General features: G+C 37.9%; 2 protein-coding genes and 1 non-coding gene across 5 annotated transcripts; 1 reads left to right on the top strand and 2 right to left on the bottom strand.

Moving 5' to 3' along the window:
• Positions 1–1,110: 1,110 nt before the first annotated feature.
• Positions 1,111–17,347, top strand: MED23 (mediator complex subunit 23). Of its 3 annotated transcripts, none has more exons than XM_086973064.1 (29): positions 1,111–1,604; positions 3,897–4,083; positions 4,366–4,523; positions 4,824–4,973; positions 5,186–5,274; positions 5,453–5,540; positions 6,078–6,259; positions 6,463–6,571; positions 6,740–6,988; positions 7,348–7,534; positions 7,826–7,941; positions 8,132–8,233; positions 8,608–8,753; positions 9,211–9,331; positions 9,626–9,700; positions 10,059–10,130; positions 10,332–10,451; positions 10,774–11,046; positions 11,678–11,818; positions 11,994–12,071; positions 12,509–12,673; positions 13,157–13,315; positions 13,629–13,837; positions 14,406–14,471; positions 14,751–14,869; positions 15,097–15,254; positions 15,560–15,724; positions 16,167–16,289; positions 16,600–17,347. In XM_086973064.1, the coding sequence occupies exons 1-29, from the start codon at positions 1,512–1,514 to the stop codon at positions 16,810–16,812; spliced, it is 4,113 nt and encodes a 1,370-aa protein (XP_086829190.1). In that variant the 5' UTR covers positions 1,111–1,511; the 3' UTR covers positions 16,813–17,347. The 3 variants fall into 3 exon arrangements, with proteins under 3 accessions (XP_086829190.1, XP_022708569.1, XP_022708570.1); XM_022852834.2 differs by having other exon boundaries at positions 1,113–1,604; positions 16,522–17,347; XM_022852835.2 differs by having other exon boundaries at positions 1,113–1,604; positions 11,997–12,071; positions 16,522–17,347.
• Positions 17,348–17,768: 421 nt separating this feature from the next.
• On the bottom strand, positions 17,769–21,263 carry ND-MLRQ (NADH dehydrogenase (ubiquinone) MLRQ subunit). The gene is made up of 3 exons (XM_022852836.2): positions 21,083–21,263; positions 20,239–20,334; positions 17,769–17,992 (listed from the first exon to the last, which is right to left on the bottom strand). Exons 1-3 carry the CDS (start codon positions 21,152–21,154, stop codon positions 17,900–17,902), a joined length of 261 nt encoding a protein of 86 aa, XP_022708571.1. The 5' UTR covers positions 21,155–21,263; the 3' UTR covers positions 17,769–17,899.
• A 1,665-nt stretch (positions 21,264–22,928) lies between these two features.
• On the bottom strand, positions 22,929–23,010 carry TRNAS-UGA (transfer RNA serine (anticodon UGA)). Its single transcript has one exon. It is a non-coding gene; the product is annotated as a tRNA-Ser (tRNA).
• Between the last annotated feature and the right edge of the window lie 2,607 nt (positions 23,011–25,617).

The raw sequence follows: 25,617 nt of genomic DNA on the forward strand, positions 1-25,617 counted from the left end.
AGCTGGCGCTTCGAAACCGGGAGTTCACTTGGCGCCATTTGGTCGTCTGAAGCAGACGACAAGGACTCGGGCAGTGGCAGAAAATTTAAACGAGTGGAAGGAAGGAGGTGTTGCAGTATTGTTTAGCGTGCGAAGTCATTGAATTTTTGCAGCTGTTGAAACGCTTGTTGATGAGGATGACGGCTAATTGAACAATGCTACCAATCAGACGCCCGAATGATTATTAACACAATTTAGATTTTTTCAGTTCTTCCACCTATTAAGTAACACAAGGCAGGTTGTACTCGTGGTACGGACTTTTTCTTAAGCTGTATGTTTTACTCTGTCAATGTTCTAAACCCTTACAGATAAGTACACACTCTTTCAGTTCCGAGCTACCTAAATATAAACATTATTAAAAATCATTCTTGAATCTCTTTTTGTTAGGGCTGTCTATTTGTAACGCCAGCATACTAGAGATACTCACTAAGTTGATGAGCAAAGTTGAAACATATTTATTAACAAAAACTGCTACCAAAAAGCCGACATAAGCGTGTAATGTGTGGTCACAATACCTTTGTGTCGTCTATCCAGGAGGAGGCCAAAGGTGAATTTACAGCAATTTAGATAGAAATATCGGTCTCTCTACTAACTCCAGTAGTTCCACAAGAAATTGTATTTGAAAGAAAAGCTTAAGATTATAGGCAAATTCAACAAGTTAGTAAATTAAATAATTGCGGTCCAAATCTGTACCCAAATAATGAAAAAATTAGATGAAGTGCCTCCAGTTCAATGCGACCGCCGTTGTGGCCCTCGCATATTCTTTGTACTCAGACGTTCAAAAACTATACCGAGAAGCTTGTCACAATAATAGTAATGTTCACACATTTTTTGATGTTAAAAACAACTTAGCCTCGAGATTTCGAACGTCTACTATTACGGACAACATCTCGTAATCACATTTGAAGTTTCTGAAGTGATGACTAATGGTTTAAGTAGTAGACGTGAAACACGAAAAAGCATATTGGCATCTGCGAAATAGATCGCCCGCCGCGTCCTTGTGAGAATAGACGAAGCAATGCATCCATTTAACCCGGCACATGTGTGTTGACTATTCAAAGACATAATCGCTACGGACGAATGTCAATAGAGCCGCAGTTCACTTATATTCAATTCTATTGAAAAAGCAATATTAATCTTATGCTGTGCATTTACAGGCCCAATGCTACGGGCCAGGAACTTCGCAGGTGAGATGCTTGTGCATAAAAACATATAGTCGTCAGTGTTTTCAGTCAACTGAGAGGTATCAGCAGGGTAGAAAAAACCGAGCTAAAAAGTAGAAATAAATGCGTTCTATACCACGGAGCGCGTTCTATGAAGTGTTCGATTGTAGTGAAGTGTCAATCGGGTGTAGTTGGACAGCTCTTGCGCCCATAAGGAGGCTACCGATCGTGCTGGCATTAATTGTTTGAGAGCAAACTTTTTTTAAGTGTCAGTTAGATTGTCATCAAATACCCCACAAAGAGCGCGAAATGGGTTCAGTTGACGCGGTCAACTCCCTGGTCGCCCAAATTCTACGACGGGATACTCTTGAGGAAGCGTTCAATGCATTTATTGTGCATAAGGTAAAATTATATTATCGAATGGGTGGTTGCATGCGTGTGAGTTGTATAGACCAGTGACAATGCAGTGTTGGAATACAATACAATACAAACACGGCTTCAATTTCAGCCTATAAAGTTTATGAATAATTCTAACGTTCTTTGGATGTTGCATATTCTTACTAATGTGCGCAATTTTTGGATATTATACCAATTCCTAGAACAATGATTATTCGTAGAAAAACATAATTGCAACAATGCATAGAGAATTTCGACATGCATGCTTTCCAACAAGCCAGTACATATAAGTTCTGTCTGAGCAGAAGGTGGGTATTTTAGTGAAACTTCTTTACAAACAAATTTGAACAATTTTAAATCAGTAATTGCACACGAGAAAAAAATTAGCTTGGGTAGAAAGATATAGGCCAACTGAAATTGGCAGACTTGTTTTCATTGAATGTGCCTATTTTTGCTAATAATTATCTCCTACGGGTAAAATTCTAGTGTATTTATGCCAGCAATCGTTGCTTATTTATTTGTACACAGTTCGTTTTAATTTAAAATTGACTTATGTCCAGTCGTGAATAGACTCATGAAGACGAGGCAGCAATTGAACACGTTAATGGTTAATCCCCGGTTTTTCCTTTAATTTTTCTTTCGACACATCGGTGGTAGTCTAATTATTGGGTAATCGAAAAAGTGCTGACTTTTTTTTTTAGTTGCATGACTTTACAGATACTGCACCATCGTGATGCTGGCATTAGTGTCACTAGCAAATAGGCAAGTTTTTGAGATTGCCTTCATTGAGACTCAGCTCCTGTTCCTACAATTTCTGTAAAAATTCGCCTTACTTCACAGTTTTATTACTATCAAGTCACAAAGGCTGCCCAGGATTATAAAAAATTGTGTTTATAATCAAAGCGCGTTATCGTTAGAGGCAGTTAAAAAATGGCTTTGTAATTGGAAATTTCAAAGATGCTGTTTGTAGCGGTCGACCAATTACAGTTGCAAAAGTTGAATAAGACTGACACGTTGGCAACCATGAAATTGCCAACAAAGTAAACATTTACTACCAAACAGTTTAAGAAATGTGAATATAAGATAAAGCGCAATGTTTACACATCAGACGAATAGATGTAAAGAAATTCTGCTCAATCAAAATTTTTATCTGTCAAAAAGAGGAATGAGACGAAATCAGGTCGTTTCTAATGTGGTGTATCACGGGCGACGAAAAGTGGATTACATATTGCTATGATGTGCGAAGCGAATCATTGTCCCACAATCAGTGGCAAAACCCAGGTCGACGTCAGACAAGGTAATGTTATATGTTTGGAAAGAAATCATGCATTATGAACAACTGTTGCCTGGTAAAACAATAGATTCGGACCTCTATTATCAACAACTAAATAAATTCTAACAAGCTATTAGAAAAGATCGACTGGAGCTAGTAAAAAGGAGAGGTGTCATCTTCCATCAGGACAATGCCAAACCACATATACCCTAGTTACCCGGCAAGAATTAAGCGAACCTAGATGTGGGATTTAATGCATCTGCCGTACAGCCCGAATTCTGCATTATCTGATTCAGTCTTTGCGGGACTCCCTTAATGGTATTCATTCCATTTTCGTTCAGGAACCACATAAGTTTTACAATGATAGAATTATGGTGTTACCAGCAAAATGGCAGAAGGTCATCGATTCAAATGGCACATACATAGTTAAGTAAAATTATTTTAAAATGTAAATAATATTTACTTTTAATTTGGCTTAAACCGTTAATACTTTTACAACTATTGAATAGGTTCAGTGATGGGGTCACCACTGTGAAAAATAGTGAAGAACGGATAGAACAGATAGTACATAAATGTGCATAAAGAAAATTCCGATATTTTTATAGCAATCATAACTAGTTTTCGTTATTGGTATCTTCTTCCAAAACGATCGCAAAATCTTATATCTATATGATATTAGATGTCACATTTTTGAAATAGTCAAATTTGTAGTGATAAAACGTTAGAGAGCTTGGTATGGGCTATAAGCAGTTTGTTATTTTGGTGCGTACTTTAAGTCAGACAGTAATGAAAGCATAGGGCTTGGGCATCGGCAGTTTCGCGACTATGCAGCTTATATAAAAAAAAAACAGCGTGTAGGAGGGTAGCACAGAATATAACTGATAATTATATATATATGCGTTTTATGCGCATTCTACGTGTAGATGATGCATGTTGAGTGGATATAGCCGCGTTTCGTTAATAAGAAATGGAATTCTAAGTTCTAAAAGTGCTAAAAAACCTTTTTTTATTTGTATTTGATGTAGGAGCCTCTAGATGGACCAAAGGGAGGCTTTAACTCTGGACTCGTCGAAGAGCTGTCGGTTGTTCTTTCCAACCCCACAGATACCTCGGACGCGGCACTCCGAACTTTCGTCTCCTTGGCTACGCAACTGCGCAGCCACAAACAGCTTGCCAAGTTATTAACCATCCTTGAGCAAACAGCAAATGAAGGTGCGAAGTGGGTTATAATATACAAATAACAAGAATTAACTGATTTGTGTTTGTATTGGATTCGTCAAATTCATTACCTCGTTACAACCTTCATTACCCCATTTACAAACCTCTTAAACACCTTCGAAATATCTACATGCGTTCCTTAAGGAGAATAGATTAAAAAACAGGTTATGTATGCTTACCCTTAAAGGGACCATACGCTGATTATTATTTATCAAGCTAAAAAGGCTAACTGCTAATTTTGCGTCTCGCAATTATTTTTGTTTTCATTGGTTATAGGGAAAGTTTACCCTCGTCAGGTGTGTGAAGCTGTCATGGGAGGACTTGATTTCCAGCATGCCGAGTTTTGGGTGCAAGCCCTTGGCCTAGTAGAGAGACTCCTACCAAAACTCGACTATAAAGGTTGCAGGGACGTGCTCAAGTTGATTTTTGAAAAGGTATTAATTTCTTTAGATTTTAAATGCCTTGAACAAAGATTTTACGTAATCGGCATACTCAGAAGCAGTATGAACTCACCTGTTTATTGGAGATTATTCAGTACTGCTGCGAGCAGCACCCAGAACTAGTTCCAAGGATACAGAGTACATTGGAATCTATTGCTGTGTGTGACTGTGTAACAGTGACACGCTTCGCAGCCTTTTAATTAATGATTTCCCATAGCCACGCCAGTTTTTACCCCTGTTAATTGATGTTGCTGTAACACATGTAACATACTTTTCTTATTATTTCGACTGTAGACACAACGGATCCCGTCAACAGTCAATTTGTCCTGTATGCGACAGCTACAAGTGCTGGAGTCCGTCGCCGAGTTGCTTCTAGATAGAGACCAAGCGCTTTGTCCGTCATACCTGGTTCTCGATGATGTGCAAAAAAGACTCGTCAACAAGGTATGATGATGACCTGTCGCCATACTGTTCTTCAAAAAGTTATTTTAGAGCAAATCAACGGTACTTCTTTGTTACCATTTTGTATTAAGTTCTAGGCATACAACATAATAAAACTGAATTTCGAATCTCATTAATGATAAAATACCATTAATGAGATTCGAAATCAAAGAAAACTGGCATCTAATTTATTTGTTTCGATTGTCTTTCTATAGGATTGGCCACACTGGAAGATCGCGAGGCTCGTATCGTCCTTTGTTGATAGTTTTCGGCCAGTGGCACAGCTTGTCACTATAGTTGGAAGGTATGTAAACACAAAAGTTCAAAATGCTTGAATAGAATTTTTTAATGGGCACTAGGAAGCAAAAGGTGCAGCTTGCTTTTATGAAAATATTATGGTACCGTTTTTCTGATGTGCGTAGATTTTTTCATCGTCTAATATAACTTGTCAGTATTTTTGTACTTTAATACATTCTGTCCAGATCGCGTTTAGTCCCAGTCGTGGGGCATTCCGCTGCAAGCGGCTACTCCTGGCAAATTGACCGCGTATATGCGAGATTCAGCCTCAAGGTATTTTTTTCTGTAGAGTCAACATTCTTACTAATAAACTTAGTACAAATTAAGGGCTACAATTTATTTCAAGTGAACTCATCTATTCGTATTTATTGTTCTATTTGAGAATTAGGTTTGATAATTTTGTATTTTTGCCGCTTGTTTTTTACGTCAGAAAACAAGTAATAATTACTAGATCCTGATCCAGCGTTTGTCAAGTATAATTCAATTTCACATGAGAAATACTTAAAATTTCTTTCCCTCGTTTGTGCGTTACCGTTAAATTTTTTTCTTAATAATTCAAATTGCAGAGTTAAGGTTGACATTAAAGCTAGAGTTCTCATCTGTTAAACAACCTCTGAAGCACTGACTTATGATAAATAAAATTATTATAAAATATTTGGTGCAAAATCGTCGCCTAAAATAATTATTCAGTTTTTAAAGCTCATGGCTACAAATGACTACTTATCGTTGAAGTCAAAAGTTGGGCACATGAGGGATATCAATACTGGTGAAGGAAGATGACTTCAATCTTTCGTCGTGTCGTTTAAACAGGGCCAGTTGCCCTACAGTCCAGAGGCAACTCGCAGCCAAACAAACTTGCTGCGGTACGTTTTAGCCCAGCCATATTCTCGTGAAATGGTCTGTGCAATGCTTGGGCTAAACAAGCAGCAAAAACAGAGGTGCATTGTTTTGGAGAAGCAGCTCATCGAGCTAATTGTAACGGCAATGCGGCGGTGAGTTCAATTTGAAAGTTATTGTCTTTTTTTTTATTGTGATCTAAGCGTGTACCGCACAAAAAGCCATAAATTTATAGTAGTGCTTGTGTTTTTTCCTGTGTAGTTATCAAGATACAAGATACAAATACAAATTGTTTCAATCAATTCTTTGATTTTTTCAGTGTACCCTTATAACATTTGTTCTTTTCGCTATTTCTCAGGTCCGAGGTAGAGCCACTCAACTCTGAGTCTCTATGCCAGTTTTGGCAGAATATCAGCTCGCAGCTAATCTACTTTGTCTTGTTCCAATACATCTCTTTCCCAGATCTGGTTAGCAACTTTGAGATTCTTTTACATTTCGATGTAGAATAAACCTTGTTTGAAAGAAACACAGCTGTTCGTTGTAACGAATCGCATGTGTATTACAGTCATTAAAGATGTTACTCTGTTATCTTCAATTCCATAAATTGTTTTGTCACTTATGTTTTTGGAATTTAGGTAATCGGTCTTCATACACAATTGGCTGCCTCCCCACTTCGTAAGGGGCGAGATCAGTTGATGTGGGTACTTCTGCAGTTTATTTCGGGATCAATCCAAAAAAATTCGCTCAACGATTTTCTGCCCGTTTTACGTCTCTACGACTTACTCTATCCGGAGTCTGAACCCCTACCGTTTCCTGATGTCACCGACCCCAGTTGCACGCACAAGCTTGCGGTGACATGCATATGGGTACATCTTATGAAAAAGGTAACAAAACTTCGATGGTGGATTGTCAAACGTGTTATTTTGTTGATGACTGCTTATGCCGCCATTAAGTAAGTAGATTATATTGTCGATTAGAAGGTATCAATTACGATTTGACTAGCCAAAGGTTCACAACAAATGTGAAATTGGTTTAAGAATAAGCCAACATAGGATAACGAACACCTGAACCAACGGATCAAGAGTTAAGTCATTTTGTTATAATGGCCACGTAGCTCTTGTTTTTCGCGCGCACTTTATCTATAGGTATCAATATTTGGCGCTCTGATTGATTGATTAGTTTATAGCTTAGCAATCGAATGTGGATTAACGTCATCATATATTTCTTTAACGAATCTATTTAGGCTCAAGGGGAGCGCGGGATGCAACGTCCAGTTCCACAGGCGCTTTCAGTTCACCTTGAAACACTTCAACAGGCCTTGTCACAACATCAAACATCCGATTATTGGACGTCTCTTCTATGTAACGCTTACTCCACAAATGTCGAGTGTTTTTCTCGGCCCATGGGAGTTCTAGTAGAAGCGATTCAGGGTGAGCTCATGGCCGTCGAGGTTTGGTATAATAACTACTTATTACAACACTTACTGAGTGACCTTTTTTGTTTCATTTGTTGGTGAGATATAATTGAATTTTCAGGCTATTTGAGTGTCTTCCTTTAGGTAGAATAAGAAGTTACATTTTATTTGACACGGCAGCAAAGAACTCACCGTTTTTTCAGGCGTCAATTTTTATACAGAATGTGTTATCATGCAAATGTGTTGTGCACATAAGTAACTTGACAAATAGATCGTATTTGTAACACCTCTTGCTTGTGTCATACAGGCAGTTCTGGGGGACATGCTACGGCTACGCAGCCCCTTTCAATGGGCATGTTGGATTCGTTGACCGTTCACACGAAAATGTCACTAATTCACAATATTGTTACTCATTTTATGAAGGTCCGTATTTCTACATATTTATGAAACGTACACCCCAAACGTCTAACTAGCATATAGTGTTATCACTATGACTTTATCAACTATATATATATATATATTATATGGAATGCTTAATCATCAGCATCTTACTATATTTACACGATATGATATATAACGATACATATGATGCTTCCCTAATATGAAATTCTAGGTTGCACCCACACCGGCATCGAAACAGCTTAGTCAAAATCAACAAAATCAGCCGCAGCAGATTCTTTCGCCAGCTCTCGTTGAGACCTACTCTAGACTATTGGTTAATATCTACTGCATGACTTTAATGTGCTCGTTTCGAGACCTACTAGTTAATATAAATAACTAGTTTGCAATAATAAAATTTGTTCACTAGCTTTTTTGATCTTTTTCATCCCTTTCTTTAATTATTTATACCAAAATGTCGCATATTTATAACGGATCTTACCTTATGGTACACTTACCGATTCCAGAGTCTCTGTTTGTATAGTCGATTCATTTACGATTTTTTTCTGGAATAGAATAGAAGCTCGAAGAGCAACAGCTCGACAATCACGGCTGGGAGAACCAGTATGCGATGGCCTCACAGAGATATCTATGTAAATAGCACTTGCTCATTAACGCCCATTTTTGCATATGGCTTATTGACTTCTTCAGGTGTACAACGAGATCGAGTCTCTTGGCATTAAGGGATTCATGTCACATGTTCTGCCTCACGCATTTCGGCAGCAAGCCTGGGCGATACTTCACACACTTCTTGAGATGTTTTCGTATCGTCTACATCACATTCAGCCGCACTACAGGTTTGAAATGCGTGGAAAAATGATACCGTTTATGTAATACCTTCGTTGGTTTTATCTTTACTTTTTTTTAATTATTAAGGACGCCCACATAAAAAAATCATGTAAATCTGCTTTATTAGGTGGTGAATCAACGCAGTACGATATATGATGTGTCACCAGTTCACTGAGTAGAGCCTGTGATTAAACGCATTTTCAAGCACATAGCGACTAGTGTTATAAATATTACATCAGTAGTACTTTAAAATACGTGTGACTAAACGAAATATATAACTGCACTCGATATGAGAGGTAGCTTGGGTGCTTAACCATTGCCTTGAAAAGCCGCGAATCACTGGTACTAGCTCCGTTAATGACATTAACTACTACTACATAATATTAAAAAATCAGTCAAATCGTGATTATTCATAAGACACAACTTAACAATTTTGGTCATCTCATTCTTTGTATTTCTATGTAGGATTCAGTTGCTATCTCACTTACATATGCTGGCCGCAGTTCCCCAATCAAACCAGACACAGTTGCACGTTTGTATGGAGTCTACCGCATTGCGCCTTATTACCGGACTAGGCAGTGGAGAGGTAGTGTAATATAAATATTCACACGATTTTTCAAACGCGCGCATAACCTCGTTGCGTCACGTCGTGAACGACTAACGCTTTGGCTGCAAAAAAATCAGCGATGGGCGCTAATTCAAGGTCCGCTAACGATTTGAAAGGCGTAATTAATTAAAGAAATATTTTTGTGTATCATTTGTTCAAATATTATCATAGAGCGGTGATTCCTTATTGTGCAGCCATTTTTGTTTTTACTTTTGTTGATTTTATTCCTCTTACATTTGTCATCTGCTTTTCAATGTATGACTATCTGAACAGGTACAGCCACAACTATCCAGATTTCAGGCTGAGCCGAAGTCATTGCTTTCGTTGGACTCGGAAGAGCTCAACAAGGTTTGTACGTAATTTTCATGATGCAATAGGCGTGAAAAATAAAGAAATGAGGCAGAAATTTGATTTGCCATATCTTAAGATTTATCGGTATTAAACGTCCCTGTTGTATGTTAACACCTTTCCGGCATGACTGTAGATTAAATTAACAAATAATTGTGTATGTGACAGGTGAATGGATTATTACGGATGCAATTAGTTAATACTGTGGAGTCGAATGGGCTCCCATTGGGATACATGGATTTTGAACGGGGTATTATCGTTTCGAAGTTTCAGTTAGTAAAATGTTCCGATTCAATTTTGTTATTGCAGCTCGTTGACACGAGTATGATTTATTACATTTTCGTGTTTGTATTTTCAGGCTCTGATATTGTCGCTAGCCCGGGCAATCCACGTAACTGGGTCAGAAAGTCTCTCAACCGTATGGTGCAAGGTATAAAGACCCGAGCAAATTAAAACGTCAAAAGAGTGACATCAAATCAACTCTCAAATAGAATTGACAACTGGGACCTGTAACCTTTAAGAATTTAAATCTTCGCTTACTTACAATATCCACCTTAACGTACTAAAACCCCGACACGAATTTGCAAGAACGCTAATTATTGGCAGGGATTATGTTCTTCTTTCATTTTAGGATCTTCTACAAGCCGCACTGACAAATACTCCTCATAGCTGGAGCAGTTTAACCCTTGATTGCTTCCCTAGTTCGCTTGCGGAATTCCTCCGGGTCAACCAATCGCAGCGTGAAAATAAGGTATCCTAATAAATCTACTCATCGATTACATCTCTCTAGTTTAAACACCAGCATTCTAAACAAACAAGTATACTGCGCAGGAAATAACGCATTATTATTTGCACTTTATATACATCGTGCCAAAATGATTACTCTTATATAAATCCTAATATCAGATTTGATATGGCTTTAAAGCGCCATTTCGACATGTGCTAGACGGAAACTACCTTTTTGTTCAGCTTCGGCCCACTTCGCTTATTGTGAAGTTCACCGTTGTGCTACTTCCTAGCGCTTTTTTGTTTTTTTCCACTCTACATCGCTTCATTGTTTCACAATGCTATAGGCCCAATTAAAACGGTCAGTTGAGGAGGAATATCGCAAATGGAAAACGATGTCTAACGAGAACGACATCGTTGCGCACTTCTCACAATCACCCAGTACCAGCGGGCAAGCTGGTGGAGGTGGGACTAATCCACATCTATTCGTATGTCTCCTATGGAAGATGCTTCTCGAGAATGATCGAATCCCTCCGTTAGCGTACAAGATTCTTGATCGTCTCGGAGCAAGAGCACTGTCTCTGCACGTTCGGACGTTCGCTGATTTTCTTGTTTATGAGGTTTGTATTAGGGTGCTTTGATTTTTGTGCACATATCAAAGCCAGGTGGTATCGAGGGCTATCTTTACCTCGCCAAAGTAAGTAACATGAGATCTAATCAATTAATTGAAGGACTAGTTTAGTTTTTAATAAATTTGACTATTTTAAAATCTAGATTGCTCGCAACAAAAATCTAATGATTTGTAGTCTTTAGCATCGTTTAGGTTATTTAATTCCACTAAATCAACCGATTATACAACTTTCACGTATTCGGGTCGCCAAGCATGTACAGTAACGAGATCGTTAATTTGATGTAGGTTAATAAACAGTTAACAGTTAAAGTTTGGTGTTGGTACTAAGGCAAATCAATTTTTTACCGTACCGTATAATTTTTTTTCTTACTATTCGGCAGTACTTTCTGTCTAACCAAGCCCCGGAATCACCTGTTCTTTGATCTAGAACCAAGGACTTGCCCCATCCAAAAAGATTGCGCTGATGTGGGTCTTCCTGAACATATTTGGGATTTATCCAACAGATTTATGAAGCGATATAGGCATCGTACAAGCAGCGATTATTGCAATTATTAGTTTGTTTCCTTTGTAGGGATAATACCTTCTATTTTATAATTTTTCCTTTCGATTTCAAATTGTAGGTATCCACGTGTGGTCAGGACCAGATGCTCCTAAATAAAAGTATCGATGCGGTGAGCGACTTGATCTGGAAGTGTTACGTCATTCCTCTTGACAGATTAATTCTCACGCTTGCACTGCGACCCTTCGAGGGTAACGAGCAGGTACATCTTTATTTCACCAAACAGTTTGTGCATGCGCTCTATTTGTTTTTGGTTAAAATTTCTATGGTAGTTTAAAACTCTGCTATCTTCAAGTGTGGATCGTAATGGGCCGTTTTATTGCTCGTATTAACTTAGGCACGTATGTTTCTGTATTATTATTTGTCTCATCTAATAGCAGGTGGGCTTCTTCATTATTCAACGACTTCTCATTAGTAACGGCGAGTTCAAGTCGCGCGTCTACGATTTCGTCAAAGTGAGTTGTTGTAACCGCTGTGAGGCGCAGTTTTGTGCGAGTTCTTATTCTGTTTCAGATAAACCTAACCCCTGGGAATCGAGTTCTGCAGATCATGAACACTAAATTTACCACGAGTGGTCAATTTCACCATCAAATTTTTCAAGCTCATGTATTTGAATGCTCCCACCTCGCGAGCCAATTTTACACTACTAAAAATCACCTTTCAGTTATAAAAGCAATAACTTCTTTTGAGTCAGTCATTTTGACCAGGCACGGTTGATACAGGTACACAGAAAAAGCGTCGGTAAGGTTAGTGTTCGTAAATTATCTTACTGAACAAACGGTTTCATACAAATCAATTAACAGTGACAGCTGCTACCGGATCTAGTTGTATTGTTGTATATTCATTGGTTGTGTCACGTACGTGTATATACTGACATTTGCGTCGTCTACAGGAAAATTCGCCTGAGCATTGGACGCAGTCTGACTGGCACGAACGTCATCAACAGTTCCAGCGAAAGTACCCTGAGAAATTTTTCTGGGAAAATCTGCCTGACTCGAATCAACCCCACCACTATTTACCCGTGTACTTCGGTAATATCTGTCTGCGATTCTTGCCGGTAAGTGTAGACTGAACTAGCTACCTATGAGTACAATTAATCATAACCTTCCTTCATTATCGGTCCAAAATGTCTATTCTATGCGCGTAATGTGTAAGGATGTTGCAATAGAAATAAGACACATATTACACAAAGACAGGAATTGTTTTTTTGGAATAGTATTGCCGCAGAAAGCTTCTTGAATTCAAAACCTCAAAACACCCAAACCTCCATGACTTGGTAATGCATTAATCAAAAAGCATTTTTTGCTGTGCAAAATAATCGGCGGCGCTCATTAGTCAAATAGCTATAGTACAAGCAGACTTTCTAAAGTGCATTTAATGCACTAAACAGCTATTTTCATTATAAGATATAACGCTCTATATATGAGTGTTTGAAAATCCGTCAGAAGTATAACTATATGAAATGTCGTGTTGAGGTTCTATATAGTGCGAGTTAACTAAATATTATTACTTGCTTATTGCGTGACTCTTTTTTGAATAGGTAATGGATATTGTTATTCACCGTCTGATCGAGCTCCCGGTAAACAACTCTACGACAGTGTCTGTTGAAAGTTTGCTCGATCATCTTGGACTGCTTTATCGCTTTCATGACCGTCCGTTGACTTATCTCTACAATACCCTTCACTATTACGAAAGCAAGGTGTGTTTATGGCGCCGCTAGCGCACGCATTCGGTACCTTACTGATACGGGGTTAAGATGTACGAACAAACTCAAAGAAAGCTATGTCCACCACTTTTTCTATAAATGAAATTATTTTACAAAAATCGAAATCGATTTTATTTAAAATTAATTAACTAAAGCAAACACCTCTAGACTTTTTGCTGAGCAAAAGCGAATACTAGTACGATACTGAACTGTACCCCATCTTTTTGTGAAAATCATGAGTACTAGAATCCAACGGTACAGCGCCGATATTCTTAATGACCATTTATGTGTCATATTCACTATCTAGCTCCGTGAGCGATTTGGACTACGGATCAAATTGGTATCAGCGATTACCGGCAGGATGAACGAGTGCCCTCTTAGTGATTATTTCCGTCAACTCGTCAGCCAACAACAACAATCGCAAGAGCAAAAAGGAAGACCTGGAGAAAGTGGATCAAATCAGAGTGGTGCAGCGCCACCTTCAGCTGTAACTCCTCCGGATATGGACTACTACAGGTACACAACGTAAAAAGCTTGTTTAATCTTTGCTGTTATGTTCTGGTTGATTGGCAAGAGAATTACGTTTATTAGGTATTAACGTCAGCTTATTTGACCCTGGGCTATTTGGATGCTTATTTTACCTTGGTAGCCTGTTCAAACGCTCCTTTAAAGATAATGCAGTTGTAATTTACTTGCCTTCTAAGCTTAGGAAAGCTATGTGAGGTAGTCTAGGTTCGAAACCGGACGCTGACACCTGCATTTGGCGCTTGTGGGAAACAGCCATCTGAAGCATTGCTTAACTAAGGCAATAGCACTGAACTAGAAGCAGAAGCATTTAACCTGTTTCGAACACGTGGCGGGTTCGAAATATAGGGCTAATTAATGATCAAGTCTAAGCTAATTAGCTAATTTTCACATAATTGGGACGCCTCGTAGCAACATAGGGCCCCTGGTTACATTATAAGCTAAGGGTTTTTGTACTGTAGTTGAACTTTATGGAACTAGTTTTGCAGAACACTTGCAAATCGATCACATTTATATATAAAGGTTTATCTTTGCTTTGGTTCCTTATATTCTCATTTAGGTTTATTCTCCAGAGGATAGTAGAAGCTATAACAGGAAAGAAGACATCTCCCGTTATTGATTGGAGGTAAGAGAAATATCGAATGGTATCAAATAGTCTCTGTTCGTTAAAGTAGGCTAGCTGCCGAAGCTGCCCAACATGATTTTGTCATTGTGTCCCCATTCAGTCAAATTTCTGACTATTGTAGTAGCAGCCCTATTATTGAAACTTGCAAAATTGTTTAATATAGTGTTAATTCGTACATAATCATTGGAATAGGATTTTAGGTAACTAAATTATTGATATATGCACTACTAGCTGGCATATCTTAGCATTACCTTATCTTTCGCTTTTGTCTATCGGCAGATTTAATGAATTTTCAAACGGAGCAGCGCACACTTTGCACGTGACATGCATTGAATTGATGGCTTTGCCAGTGGCTCCAGCAGCGGTTGCCAACGGACTTCTTGATGTTATTTTACTGGGTAGGGATTCCATAAGGATCGATCCTAGCCTAAACCTCACTTCAAAAAGAATTTTTAATAATTAAGCAGGCAATATTCTGCATTAAACAAATGAACGCATAATTAGGATTTTCCTTGACAGCATTATAGATTTATTATTACTTATTTAGTGCAAAAACGCAGAATGACAACGACAAATACAGCCACATTATGATGATGGGGAATAATTTCGCTTTTTGTGTTTTTAGGTCACTCACATAACGTGGTGCCACGGGACGCTCTGCCCGACTGGATTAACGCTATTGGTCTGGTGTTAACAGCCCTTCCTGAAAGCTACTGGGCTGTATTGAACGACCGTATACTCAAACTCATTGAGACTTTGCCTCCGACAACGGATATCTTCCAGGTCAGGACAATATTTCATGGCCTTATGTATTTGGTGCCGAAAACCGGTCATAATCCAAAAAAACATAAATTTTAAAACCCAGCTAACTCTATTTGTCAAGCCTATTTGTCTTTACCCATTGAATTCGTGAAGTCGAGTCCTGATCCTGTTGCGTATAAACGCTACTAGTTAAATTTATTCTCAGTTTATTATTGATGCTTATTGTAGGGACGAATAAATGGCAGAAATTCAGGAACTTTGATAATGTGTAAACCAATTCTCTAATTACAACCAGACTGAGCATGCACCTACTTATATATCCACAGTATATGGATCTGGCCGGAAAGCAGAAATCTTACACGGAATCATCCACATCGTATGTTGTTGCTCTCGTACACGCCGTTTGGTATCACGCGTCGATCGGACAGTTGTCACAGATACCTGTTTTTATTAAGGATCGGCTCAAACCCGTTATCCGCACCGAAGAGCAGGTAAGTAACCATGTTTTGTTTGTTATAATGGTATTACCGTAATCTCGGTTTCACATACACCAAAAATCCATTACCATAAGGAATAATTTCAGATGAATGTTTTAGATAGCGTGAAGAGGACATATCAGATCGTAAAGAAACTACATGCAAAAGTCACAATGGCAACATCAGTTGAATTTTTTTTATACCTGTTTATACCTGTATGAACTATATGAAAACAAAAATTCCACGAAACCATACTACTTTCATTAAAACTTAAAGGATCGCTTACTTACTATTTGAAAAAAAGCTAGTAATTGCCTCTAAACACTTGCCATCAGTTCCAGATGCCTTCTTTGCTAGAGGCACGATTGATACTATGGATTTTATTATGGACTGCAATGTTTCTTAAAACGGACATACTACGATCTAATGATTATCCACTATTATATCGTTTGTACAGATGTTGGTCCTGTGTCAACTGGTCGCTCCATTTTTCCAGCGAATTTCTCTGGAACGAACACGAAGTTTAATGGAAATCACGAGAGAATTGTACGAAATTCTCGAAAATGTGGATAAAGCGCAGGTAGGCCAGCGTGTTCATCATACTATAAGATTGCGTACGCACGAAACTCCAATAAAGCGAATCACTTTATACGACTTAGCCTTCAGGAACGTGAGCAGAGATTTTTACAGATGTATGACCTCAGCGGTCTTAAAAAATGGAAGATCCTAATTGTCATAAATTGTTTTCATCATTAAGTCCATTCTTTTATGAAGAGATGCATATGGTAATTAATTATGTATGGGTATTATAGAGCCAGCTCCGGTACATGGACAACATTGTCGATCTATTTTATCATATCAAATACATGTTCACCGGTGACTCCGTGAAGGCCGACGTGGATCATGTTATCCGAAACCTACGACCAGATCTTCAGCTAAGGCTTCGCTTTATTACACATTTGAATGTGGGAGCCCAAGCTGGGGCTGCAGGATCAACTGGAACCGATAGCCAAACTGGGTCTACCACCGCCGGCACTAGCCAAGGTCAACAGAATATGGGCACTTCGGCGGGTCAGACTGGTAGCAACGTTCAACAACAGTGATCTTGTACTTAATTTGTACCACCATTAGTCATAAAGTTGGCGGATCTCGTCGAAAGATAAACATGTTTATAAACAGCCTAGATGGTACCTAATCGATGATAGATTTTTTCAAGTATGTTTGAATAGCATCAATCGACGGGTCGAAAATTGTAATGCGAATTTTAAAGGCGGCCGCTGTTGGTTATTAGACCTTAATATGTGTATGGACGTTGTATATTTTTTCTGTTTATAGATAAATATTGTCGTGGTCTAACGCGCAATTAACAAGAACACATTGCGCGATATCATATCACCTATAAATGAGGCAGTCCTCCTACAATTACTTTCTATATTGATAGAACGTTGTGCATAGGCTCATCTCGAACTCGAACGATAAACTCCTAGCTTGATACTCAAGCACAAATATTTAAACTACAGCTATTCCTATTATGACGTACGATGAGAAAAAAAATATGATGATGTATATATTGGGCAAGCGTAAAAAGTTATTTTCAAATAAAAGTAACGACTTACTACAGGAAGTCCAAAGTAAAAATGCACCAACCAACTTATTGACACCCATCTCAGTTAGCCTTACTAACCGCTTGCATGTGCCTTAATTGTGGCGGAACTAAGATTCATTATTACCTATTTAAGAGATCTTAAATAAAGGTAAATGAGAGGTAAAATAAGACGCGGTATATAACTACTCATCAATATACATGTCTCATATAATGACAAATCTCACCATTTAACAAGGGTGGAGCTGGCTCGCCATCAACTCTTGAATTATTCACGATTAAGAGGGTACCAGTGTATTGCTTTAAATATATGAACACTATGACAGTTCTTGCTTGGGTACTTAGATGCTACTGTTACAACATTATTTTCATATAACAGTCAACCATGGGCTAGTAACGGTATGTTCAAAAAAAAACTGCGTATCTACGTTAAGCCAAAACTGAAATAGCAAAAAATTTTAGCCGTATTATTTTCGGTGTTTATTGGTGATTATAAACGAATCGTTTTTTATAATTCCTTTCTTTGGTAAGACAGGATTCAATTACGTTTTTTTTTCTTACTAACAATAAAATTACAATAAAGCCGTTTAAAATTTCGGCCGCTCGTTAGGTGCCAGAGTGCTGTAATCTCTCGAAGACCAGAACTTATATTGTTTGTTCTCGTATTCCTGCCATGGCTCCTGCAACAATATTAATCACAACAGAGATCGGTTAGTATTCATAAGTTGTAGACTCAATTTTACGCACAATTTACATTCTGACTATCAATATTATTTTTAACCATTAATGACTACTATTCACTTTATATACATATTCAGAAAAGTTTATGTAATAATGATGAGGCTATCTCGACAAGATCTTAGAATTGTAAACGATAGTTAGATTCGCTGCTATAAAAAGCAAAAGTAGAAACCCTTTGTGGTGAAGTGTTAAAGAAAGCTAAATCACAAAAAAAAATTTGAAAAAAGACGTTCTGTTTGCCAAAAAAAAACTATTGTAGTGGCTCAAACCACTCTTAGTATGAAAATTCATAACCTAGTTTACGGTGCAGCACCCGATGCAACTTAACAATGCAAGCAAGACATAAAAGTGATATTGAAGTCGTATAACTAATGAGTCAAGGTTAAAAAGGTGACTAATGGATGATATGTGAAACGTATCGCCATTTGTACTTTTGTACGGCAATGCAAGCAGACTAGTTATCAATATGTGCTAACATATTCAGTATTGACAATTATTAAACGATACTCTGGCAAACAGTACGCATTAAAGCCATGTAAGTTCATTGTCTTTATCACATACTGATGATTAGTTACTTTCGATCTGAGACTTACATATACACTTCATTATTTTTTTGACGTTTTGCATGGGGACCTGCTCCCCGCATGCAGATGGGTGGCTATATCTGCGCATTACAGAAACAAGCATAAAATGCTTCCTTTATTAAAGCCAGGACTTCATTCAACGGGAATATGTGATATAGAGCTTTCGTTGCTTAATAAGATGTGTGATTTTTAATTAAAAATGGTACACCGAGATAATACAGAATTCTATATCACAGTTTTTTAAATGCTAAAAAAATAGATCTGTCTAACATGGTTGAAAACAACCTGAAATTTGAGAACAATCTTATTAGGCGAAAGCGAAGCCAATGTGCTCTGAAATTCTCTAGGTTTTGAACGACAGCAAACTAAATTTAGTAGGCAAATATTTCAGCTCTCCAGAAACTTGTAAATGGAAACCGACTGAATTAACTTCCAACTTCCAAATGAACATCCTTTAGTCTTGACAACTAACGCTTAGTCATCTCGTCTCTTTTCCTCGAAGCTCACGGAAATACATCAAGTTTCATAAAGACACTAGGCAAGGAGGCCTAAGTATAAACACAGCACGTACATGGTGTAAAAGTTTGAAAAACAGGAATCCAAGCGTTAAGAAGAAGGAAGATCAATGTAAGGGTGACCAGGCATCGGCACCCAAAGGTCAGCGACGCATTCTCGTAACGAAGAAGGGTTCCACGAAAAGAAAGCTTGAGGCTTAAAATTTCTAGTATTTCACACAAACTTATAATTCCAGATCTGATAATGCGAAAAATGAGTCAAAAATGGGTCAACCGTACAGACCCAAATTCAGTTAGAAATGCATATTCCACGAGCGGAACTTCAATCAACAAAAAACCCGCCTGGGACATACGGTGGCCATAGGCGAAACGTGGCTTAATCTCTACTGCCATGAGAAGAGAAGCCAGGCGAAAGGATGGCGCCGCCCTGGAGAGAAATCGAGTTCTGTGGTAGTATCAAATACGTTCGGACGTAAACTGATGGTAGTAATTGTAGTGGATATCAAAGGCAGGCATCTGCTAGTACGGAATAATTAAAGAAGTTACTTATGAAAGCACGAATTGTAAGTAGGTAGCTGTTTTGAAACTGGTTTTACAGGCGCAGTGCTGGAGCAAATGTATAATAGGCAAAAATGTAATTTACTAACTGCTGTGTCCGCCTATCGTCAATATTATTCTGAAATCCATCTTTTTAAAAGAAAAAACTCGAGAATTTCTACCGGTTGTTAGCATTTTTTTGGGCAACGGCTAGAACCAATTATGAAACAATTGTAATTAATACAATAGGTCGTTTATGCTATATGTAAACTGTATGTAGAATAATGGATTTGATGTAAATGATAGATCGTTTTTTATCTAGAAACCCAATGTCTACCGAAGCAATTCGAGCAAGCCTTTTACATCAAGTAATTTAACCAGGTATTCACATAGATATGAACGGTCAAAACCACAAATATCCGGAAATATACGGGAAATCATGTACATTCTGTAAATGTCAGATGCGATCAATAAAACAAATTTGACTTCTTATTTTAAAAAGAGAAATGCATATACGCAAATATCAGTTGTCCTGCAGCAGTTCATTACCGGGTTCTTCTTCTTATTCCACGACACGTCCGGGTTCATGATGGCAAGGCGGATACAGTATAACATGCAACCGAAGGTGCCAGCTCCAACAATGACCTGAAGTAACATAGCAAATAACAAAGACAACGAAGATATACACGTTTTAGGCCACAACGAGTCTTTTCGTTTAACCTCAGTACTCACATAACGTGGAAAAGCATATGAGACACTTTTATAATAAAAGTGTCTCATATGCTTTATATAAAGGCTCATATGCTCAACAAACATCATGCATGCATTAGTTAAGCATCTCTCGCAATTCCTATATTACGTTTTTTCGTTTGTTACACCGCTGCCAGCACTACTGACTGTATGCATGCGAATAGTGTTCCGAAAGCACAATAATTAATAGTAATAATCGTAATAATAGTAAGAATAATAATGGTAACGATAATTCGATAACCACCAATGTAACACTGGAAACCCATTCAAATTGAATGACCAAAGTACCAAAACGAATATTCCGTCGCGTATGAGATACCAATGATGTTCACATTTCTACTGATGTTATCGTCGTGTAAACGTGATCGAGTATTTATAAGTTGTTTATAAGCATCTCAAATGCATCTGTTGTAATTTTACTTCGGATCATCTGAATGTCATATTTGTCGTAAGGAATTGAAGTACTTCAATAAACGCATAAAGAAGGCAGAGAATATCGTTTTAACATGCAAAACAGAGACTATTAGATCAAATCCGAATGTTTTTTGGGACGAGTATTGCCCCGAAGCGTTTGTGCTAATCATTAACTAGCTATGGTTTGGTCTTCCGTTAGCTGAAAAATTTGTGATGCTCGCTAACTTACGAAAAGTGGGATAAGGGCCGGGCTTTGCTTCATTCCGGAGATGGTTAATCCGTTTAGCTTGAAGTTTCCCATCTTCGATTTTTTCTTTTTCCTTAGCTGTGAAAGCACCAAAACACTAACCGTACCGACACGATTAAACAGAGGTCACACCATCTATTTTGTTTTACGCTATATGCAGACCGTGCCCTCCGCGGAGATGCCTACAGGCGGCAATGGGCTAAGAAGTGGAGAGCGTGCCACGCGGCAGAATTCGAACTTGAGTAGATGTAATGTCCGTTTCGGTCTATATTAATAGGCGCTTCCCATAGATTATTATAATAAACTACTAGAATGCCAAACAATGTAATGTCAAGTGAGTCTGTTCTTTCTGTATATATATTTTTTATTCTCTTTTTATTGTAAGGAAAAATAGTGAAATTTTATTTCTTACGCAAGAAACCTTTCAATACAAATCAATTTTATGCGGTACGAGAAAATGCGAGCTATGGCGTGGTACACTTTAGGACTGAAACATATTTTCGCTACCTGTATGAAATGAAAAATAAGTATAAATGTGTTGGCTATAATTTAATAAAGCGAGTTTTGCTCTTGCTAGAATAATGTCCTGTGCTCTTTAGGTCCATGCTTCAGGACCGCAAGTGGAAACTAGCAGATTCTGTGCAACGATTTTGGAAACATATATACTAAAATATTTCGACATTGAGGAAGATCACTTAGTTATGATCTACGTACGGACCTGTTGCAGGGACACCTAGCAACTGGAGACACGTAATCGCCGTGCACTGCTTGGCAATGGTCACACATGTTCTGTTTGGTCGCTTATAGAAACAACATATGCAGACATTAAAAAAATCGTTAGTGTGATCATTTTCACTGCGCTTACACAAGTTTTTATTTAACAAGCTTTTCTGTTCTAATTTAGATGAGCCAGCTGCAAGTTTACGAGAACTACATCAAGTAGGAGTCAAGTTTGGGTAATCAAGCTAAAACGTTTTAACATAATAATAACACTTTTATTATTATTATCAACATCATATCCCGAACTCGTCGAACATGAAGCCGTACGGTTTCTTTTAACGTTCATATTGCTCGTGTATACTAGAAGTTAGTAACAGCTCAAAATGCTGTTTATTTGCATGAAATTTATTATAAGTACTTTTATAAATCACACCCAATAGGTCCTTGGACCCAAAAACGTTTTGTAAGTAAGTTCCAGAAGATGAAACGAATGTGCAGTCGGCAAAATTTGAACCTGTGCGGGGATTTTATTGAACCTGAAATTTAACGGTCTAGCCAATTTTTTTGTTTTTTTGTCACACATACTTTCAAGCATAAACAGTGTCTGGCGTATATTTATTCCTAAATTGTTTGCCGTTATATTTGTGGCTGAACGTTCAGTGTAGCAACGGAATTGCAAACGGAATACTGTGAAATTGGAAAGCATTTATTTAGTATTCCAATAAATAAAAATAGGTAGGCCCGGTACTTCAGTAGACCTTGGGCCTACTTATTTTTGTGTTCTAGTGTTATGTCCAGCTGGACACGGTCGTCCATTAATTCTTCGCCGGTTTTATCTATAGGTTTGAACTCTATGTGTCGAATGTAAAAACCCGGCATTGTCGTAATGCACTGGGTCTGGCACCTGGCTCCCAGCGCGAAACGAGGCGTACCTATGACGCGGATTCGAACCTATATCACTACCTATCCCAAATATTTTTATATAATTACGTAACCAGCCTAGCTATTATAGAGACTTTGAGGTTCAAAGCAATTAGATCGCACTCAAATGGAACTACTTGCCACTAGAAAACAACATGCATAACTCCAGGAAAATAAATGCTCGATTCGCAGCCGGCAGGGTTCGAACCTGCGCGGGGAGACCCCATTGGATTTCAAGTCCAACGCCTTAACCACTCGGCCACGACTGCACGTGGATTCTCGAGAAGATGGGTGAAGCACGTTTAATAAAAGTTTGATAACGATGGTAATAATGCTGATTTCCTGAGCAGAACCCGCCGGCAGTAAACACTTTTATAGTGAATTAGCGATTGACGGAACTATAGGGTTAAAACGATAATGCGTGCACTGAATTTTACTCTAGCGAGTAAATTATGTTATAACGACGTTCAAGAACTTAATTAATTTCGAACAAGTCAAAATGCTATTCAGATCTCGAGGTGCAATGTATTGGCCGCTCAAACTTAAATGATTATTTGTTTAACAAAGTGAAGGATAAGGAATTAATAATGTTATCGTAGCGTTCTAACCTCAACGACCTCTTTCCAACGATCTGTTCTGAGAAATGAGCGAAACACCCAATCTGTTACGTCTCATTTTTATATCCAGTTGCTCATTTTAACCCATTTGGCAACTGATTTAGCCACATAAAAACATCCCTTATCTTATCAGTTTCGACAATGAATGACACAAGCAAACCAGGACAGGAACTTGTGTATTTTAGATATTGGAGAAAGAAGCTAACAGATATTCTGTTGTGTCTCAATACATAGTACCTAACTATCCTCACAATAAGGATTAATAGAGAAAATGGGTAGACAGGTTCGTTGTTTAATATCACACAGTACTGACTCAGTTCGAATTCCTATCGCGTCGACTGTACGGCGACGTCGCTGCCTCTTTTGCAAAACATAGGACTAACATTGATAGATTACCGGCCCAGTACCTAGAAAATCACACGGCTTAATATATATAGTATAGTAATCTTCGTTTATCATTATAAGTTATTGTTTGTCAATATTACTACCTGTACACTTGTATACGCACCTAACGGTGCTATAACTAAGACATGGTGATAACATGATGATTTGTTGTTTGGCAATGGCCAAGTATTGTTTACCTTAAGAATCGCGTTTTTAGCTTCAAGAGCGCGTTATTACAATCCTGTTCAGGTTAGCTGGAACTATGTTTGAAATTCAATGACCTCAAACATGGCTATAGTGGATTAAACAGAAGAGGACTTGCGATAACGATTTATTGCCGATCAGAAAAGCTATTGAGACAGCTTCGGAAATTTGTACCACGTGCGGCAATCGTTCGATAGCTAGAACAAACCTGTTTAGCAAAATGGCTCAAGGTAATTCCCGTCAAAAAACTGGCAAAATCAAGTGACATATTTTTTATCCCAAAGATGTCGTCTTTAATTTAGCAAATAATTTCTCTCAGCCACAGAACCTTTATTGTACACGCCGTGTCTATTCCGGGTTGTTTCGCTACTTGTTTTTATTTTGCCCTTAGATGAATGAGAAATGTGAAAAATGCTATCTTTGTGCATGTGACATATTTTCAACATCCCAAGAGACCGAAAATCTGGTCATTATTTATGACTCAAACAAAGAACTACAAAAGCCAACTCGTAGAGTAGGGAAACAGCTTACCAATGGTGCATCGAACAGCGCAGGCCAGTATCAGCATGGAAGACATTAGCAACGGAGAAGACAATCTTTGATTAACTAACCGGTCATTATAATAAATGGTAATTAAAAAATACCATGTAGTTTCAACATGTTTTGTACGAAAAACTTTTTTATTATCATTGTATGCAATAAATTATTACAATCACCTTCATAGCGTCTTGCCTTTATTTTTTTTTGTATGGGTTCGTCCAGTTCGTCGTTTTCTGATTGTTGTTGCTCTTTCTCTATTGTGTGTTTGAATTAAGAACAAGCTCCTTCTTCTAAAGCTTCCTTTATCTACTGCACATTCGTCAATATGTACGTTCTCTATCTTGTTTAGTATGCCACCTTTATAATGTGCTTTGATCTTTCAATCGATGTTTCATCGTCTTCATCGTTCACATCATTATTACTCGGCTACGATTACTCATTTACTTTGCCGCCGCTCCCACATTTCTGTTGCTATCTTTACCAGAATTAACGTCTTCGAGTTACTTCGCTCTTATCGTACTTTTTCCTTTCTAATCTCAAAAGTATAAACCCGCCTGCTGTGTCGCCTATTCTCTCTCTCTTTCGCTCTCTCCCTCTATATATATATATATATATATATATATATATTTAAGTGTACATCAGCCATTTCAGATTGTGTATATTATATATTTATATACTGTTTATTTTTAATATATTAAACAGCCTTATGTTAAAAGCAAACATCACACTCCTGTTTGACACACATCCCTCGCTTTTAACGGTGCACAATAGGTCTCATGTATATTCTCTTCTCACACATCTTCATCTACAATTATCTCTATCTCCTTCTCTCTCTTTCTCGCTCTCTGTCTATATATTACTATCCCAAGTATATTTGAATCGTGTATATATTTAGTGTTATATATAATTTTATATATAAGAGCCAAGGAGTTCGCGCATAAGCACGCACCCGAGGAGGCGATAGAAGTTGACTTGATGTTGACATTACATTAGCCTATAATACGTTTTGATCCTTTTCGCCATGACGGAAACAAAATTGTCTATTTCAGGTCATAGCGAATTGTCCTTTACGTTTGCGCTCCCATAGACTGTTTGCTAGGACATTATTTTATCCGACTTCATTCTATTCCG

The sequence above is a fragment of the Varroa jacobsoni genome, unplaced genomic scaffold (assembly GCF_002532875.2).
Source record: "Varroa jacobsoni isolate VJ856 unplaced genomic scaffold, vjacob_1.0 contig01084, whole genome shotgun sequence".
Taxonomy (NCBI): domain Eukaryota; kingdom Metazoa; phylum Arthropoda; class Arachnida; order Mesostigmata; family Varroidae; genus Varroa; species Varroa jacobsoni.

Coding starts and splice junctions, on each gene's coding strand:
- MED23 (XM_022852834.2), top strand. CDS start 1,512: ATGGGTTCAGTTGACGCGGTCAACTCCCTGGTCGCCCAAATTCTACGA. Junction 6,260..6,462: donor ATTGTAACGGCAATGCGGCG/GTGAGTTCAATT, acceptor GCTATTTCTCAG/GTCCGAGGTAGAGCCACTCA. Junction 7,535..7,825: donor TCTAGTAGAAGCGATTCAGG/GTGAGCTCATGG, acceptor TGTGTCATACAG/GCAGTTCTGGGGGACATGCT.
- ND-MLRQ (XM_022852836.2), bottom strand. CDS start 21,154: ATGGGAAACTTCAAGCTAAACGGATTAACCATCTCCGGAATGAAGCAA. Junction 20,335..21,082: donor CGGCCCTTATCCCACTTTTC/GTAAGTTAGCGA, acceptor ATGTTACTTCAG/GTCATTGTTGGAGCTGGCAC. Junction 17,993..20,238: donor GGAATAAGAAGAAGAACCCG/GTAATGAACTGC, acceptor ATATTGTTGCAG/GAGCCATGGCAGGAATACGA.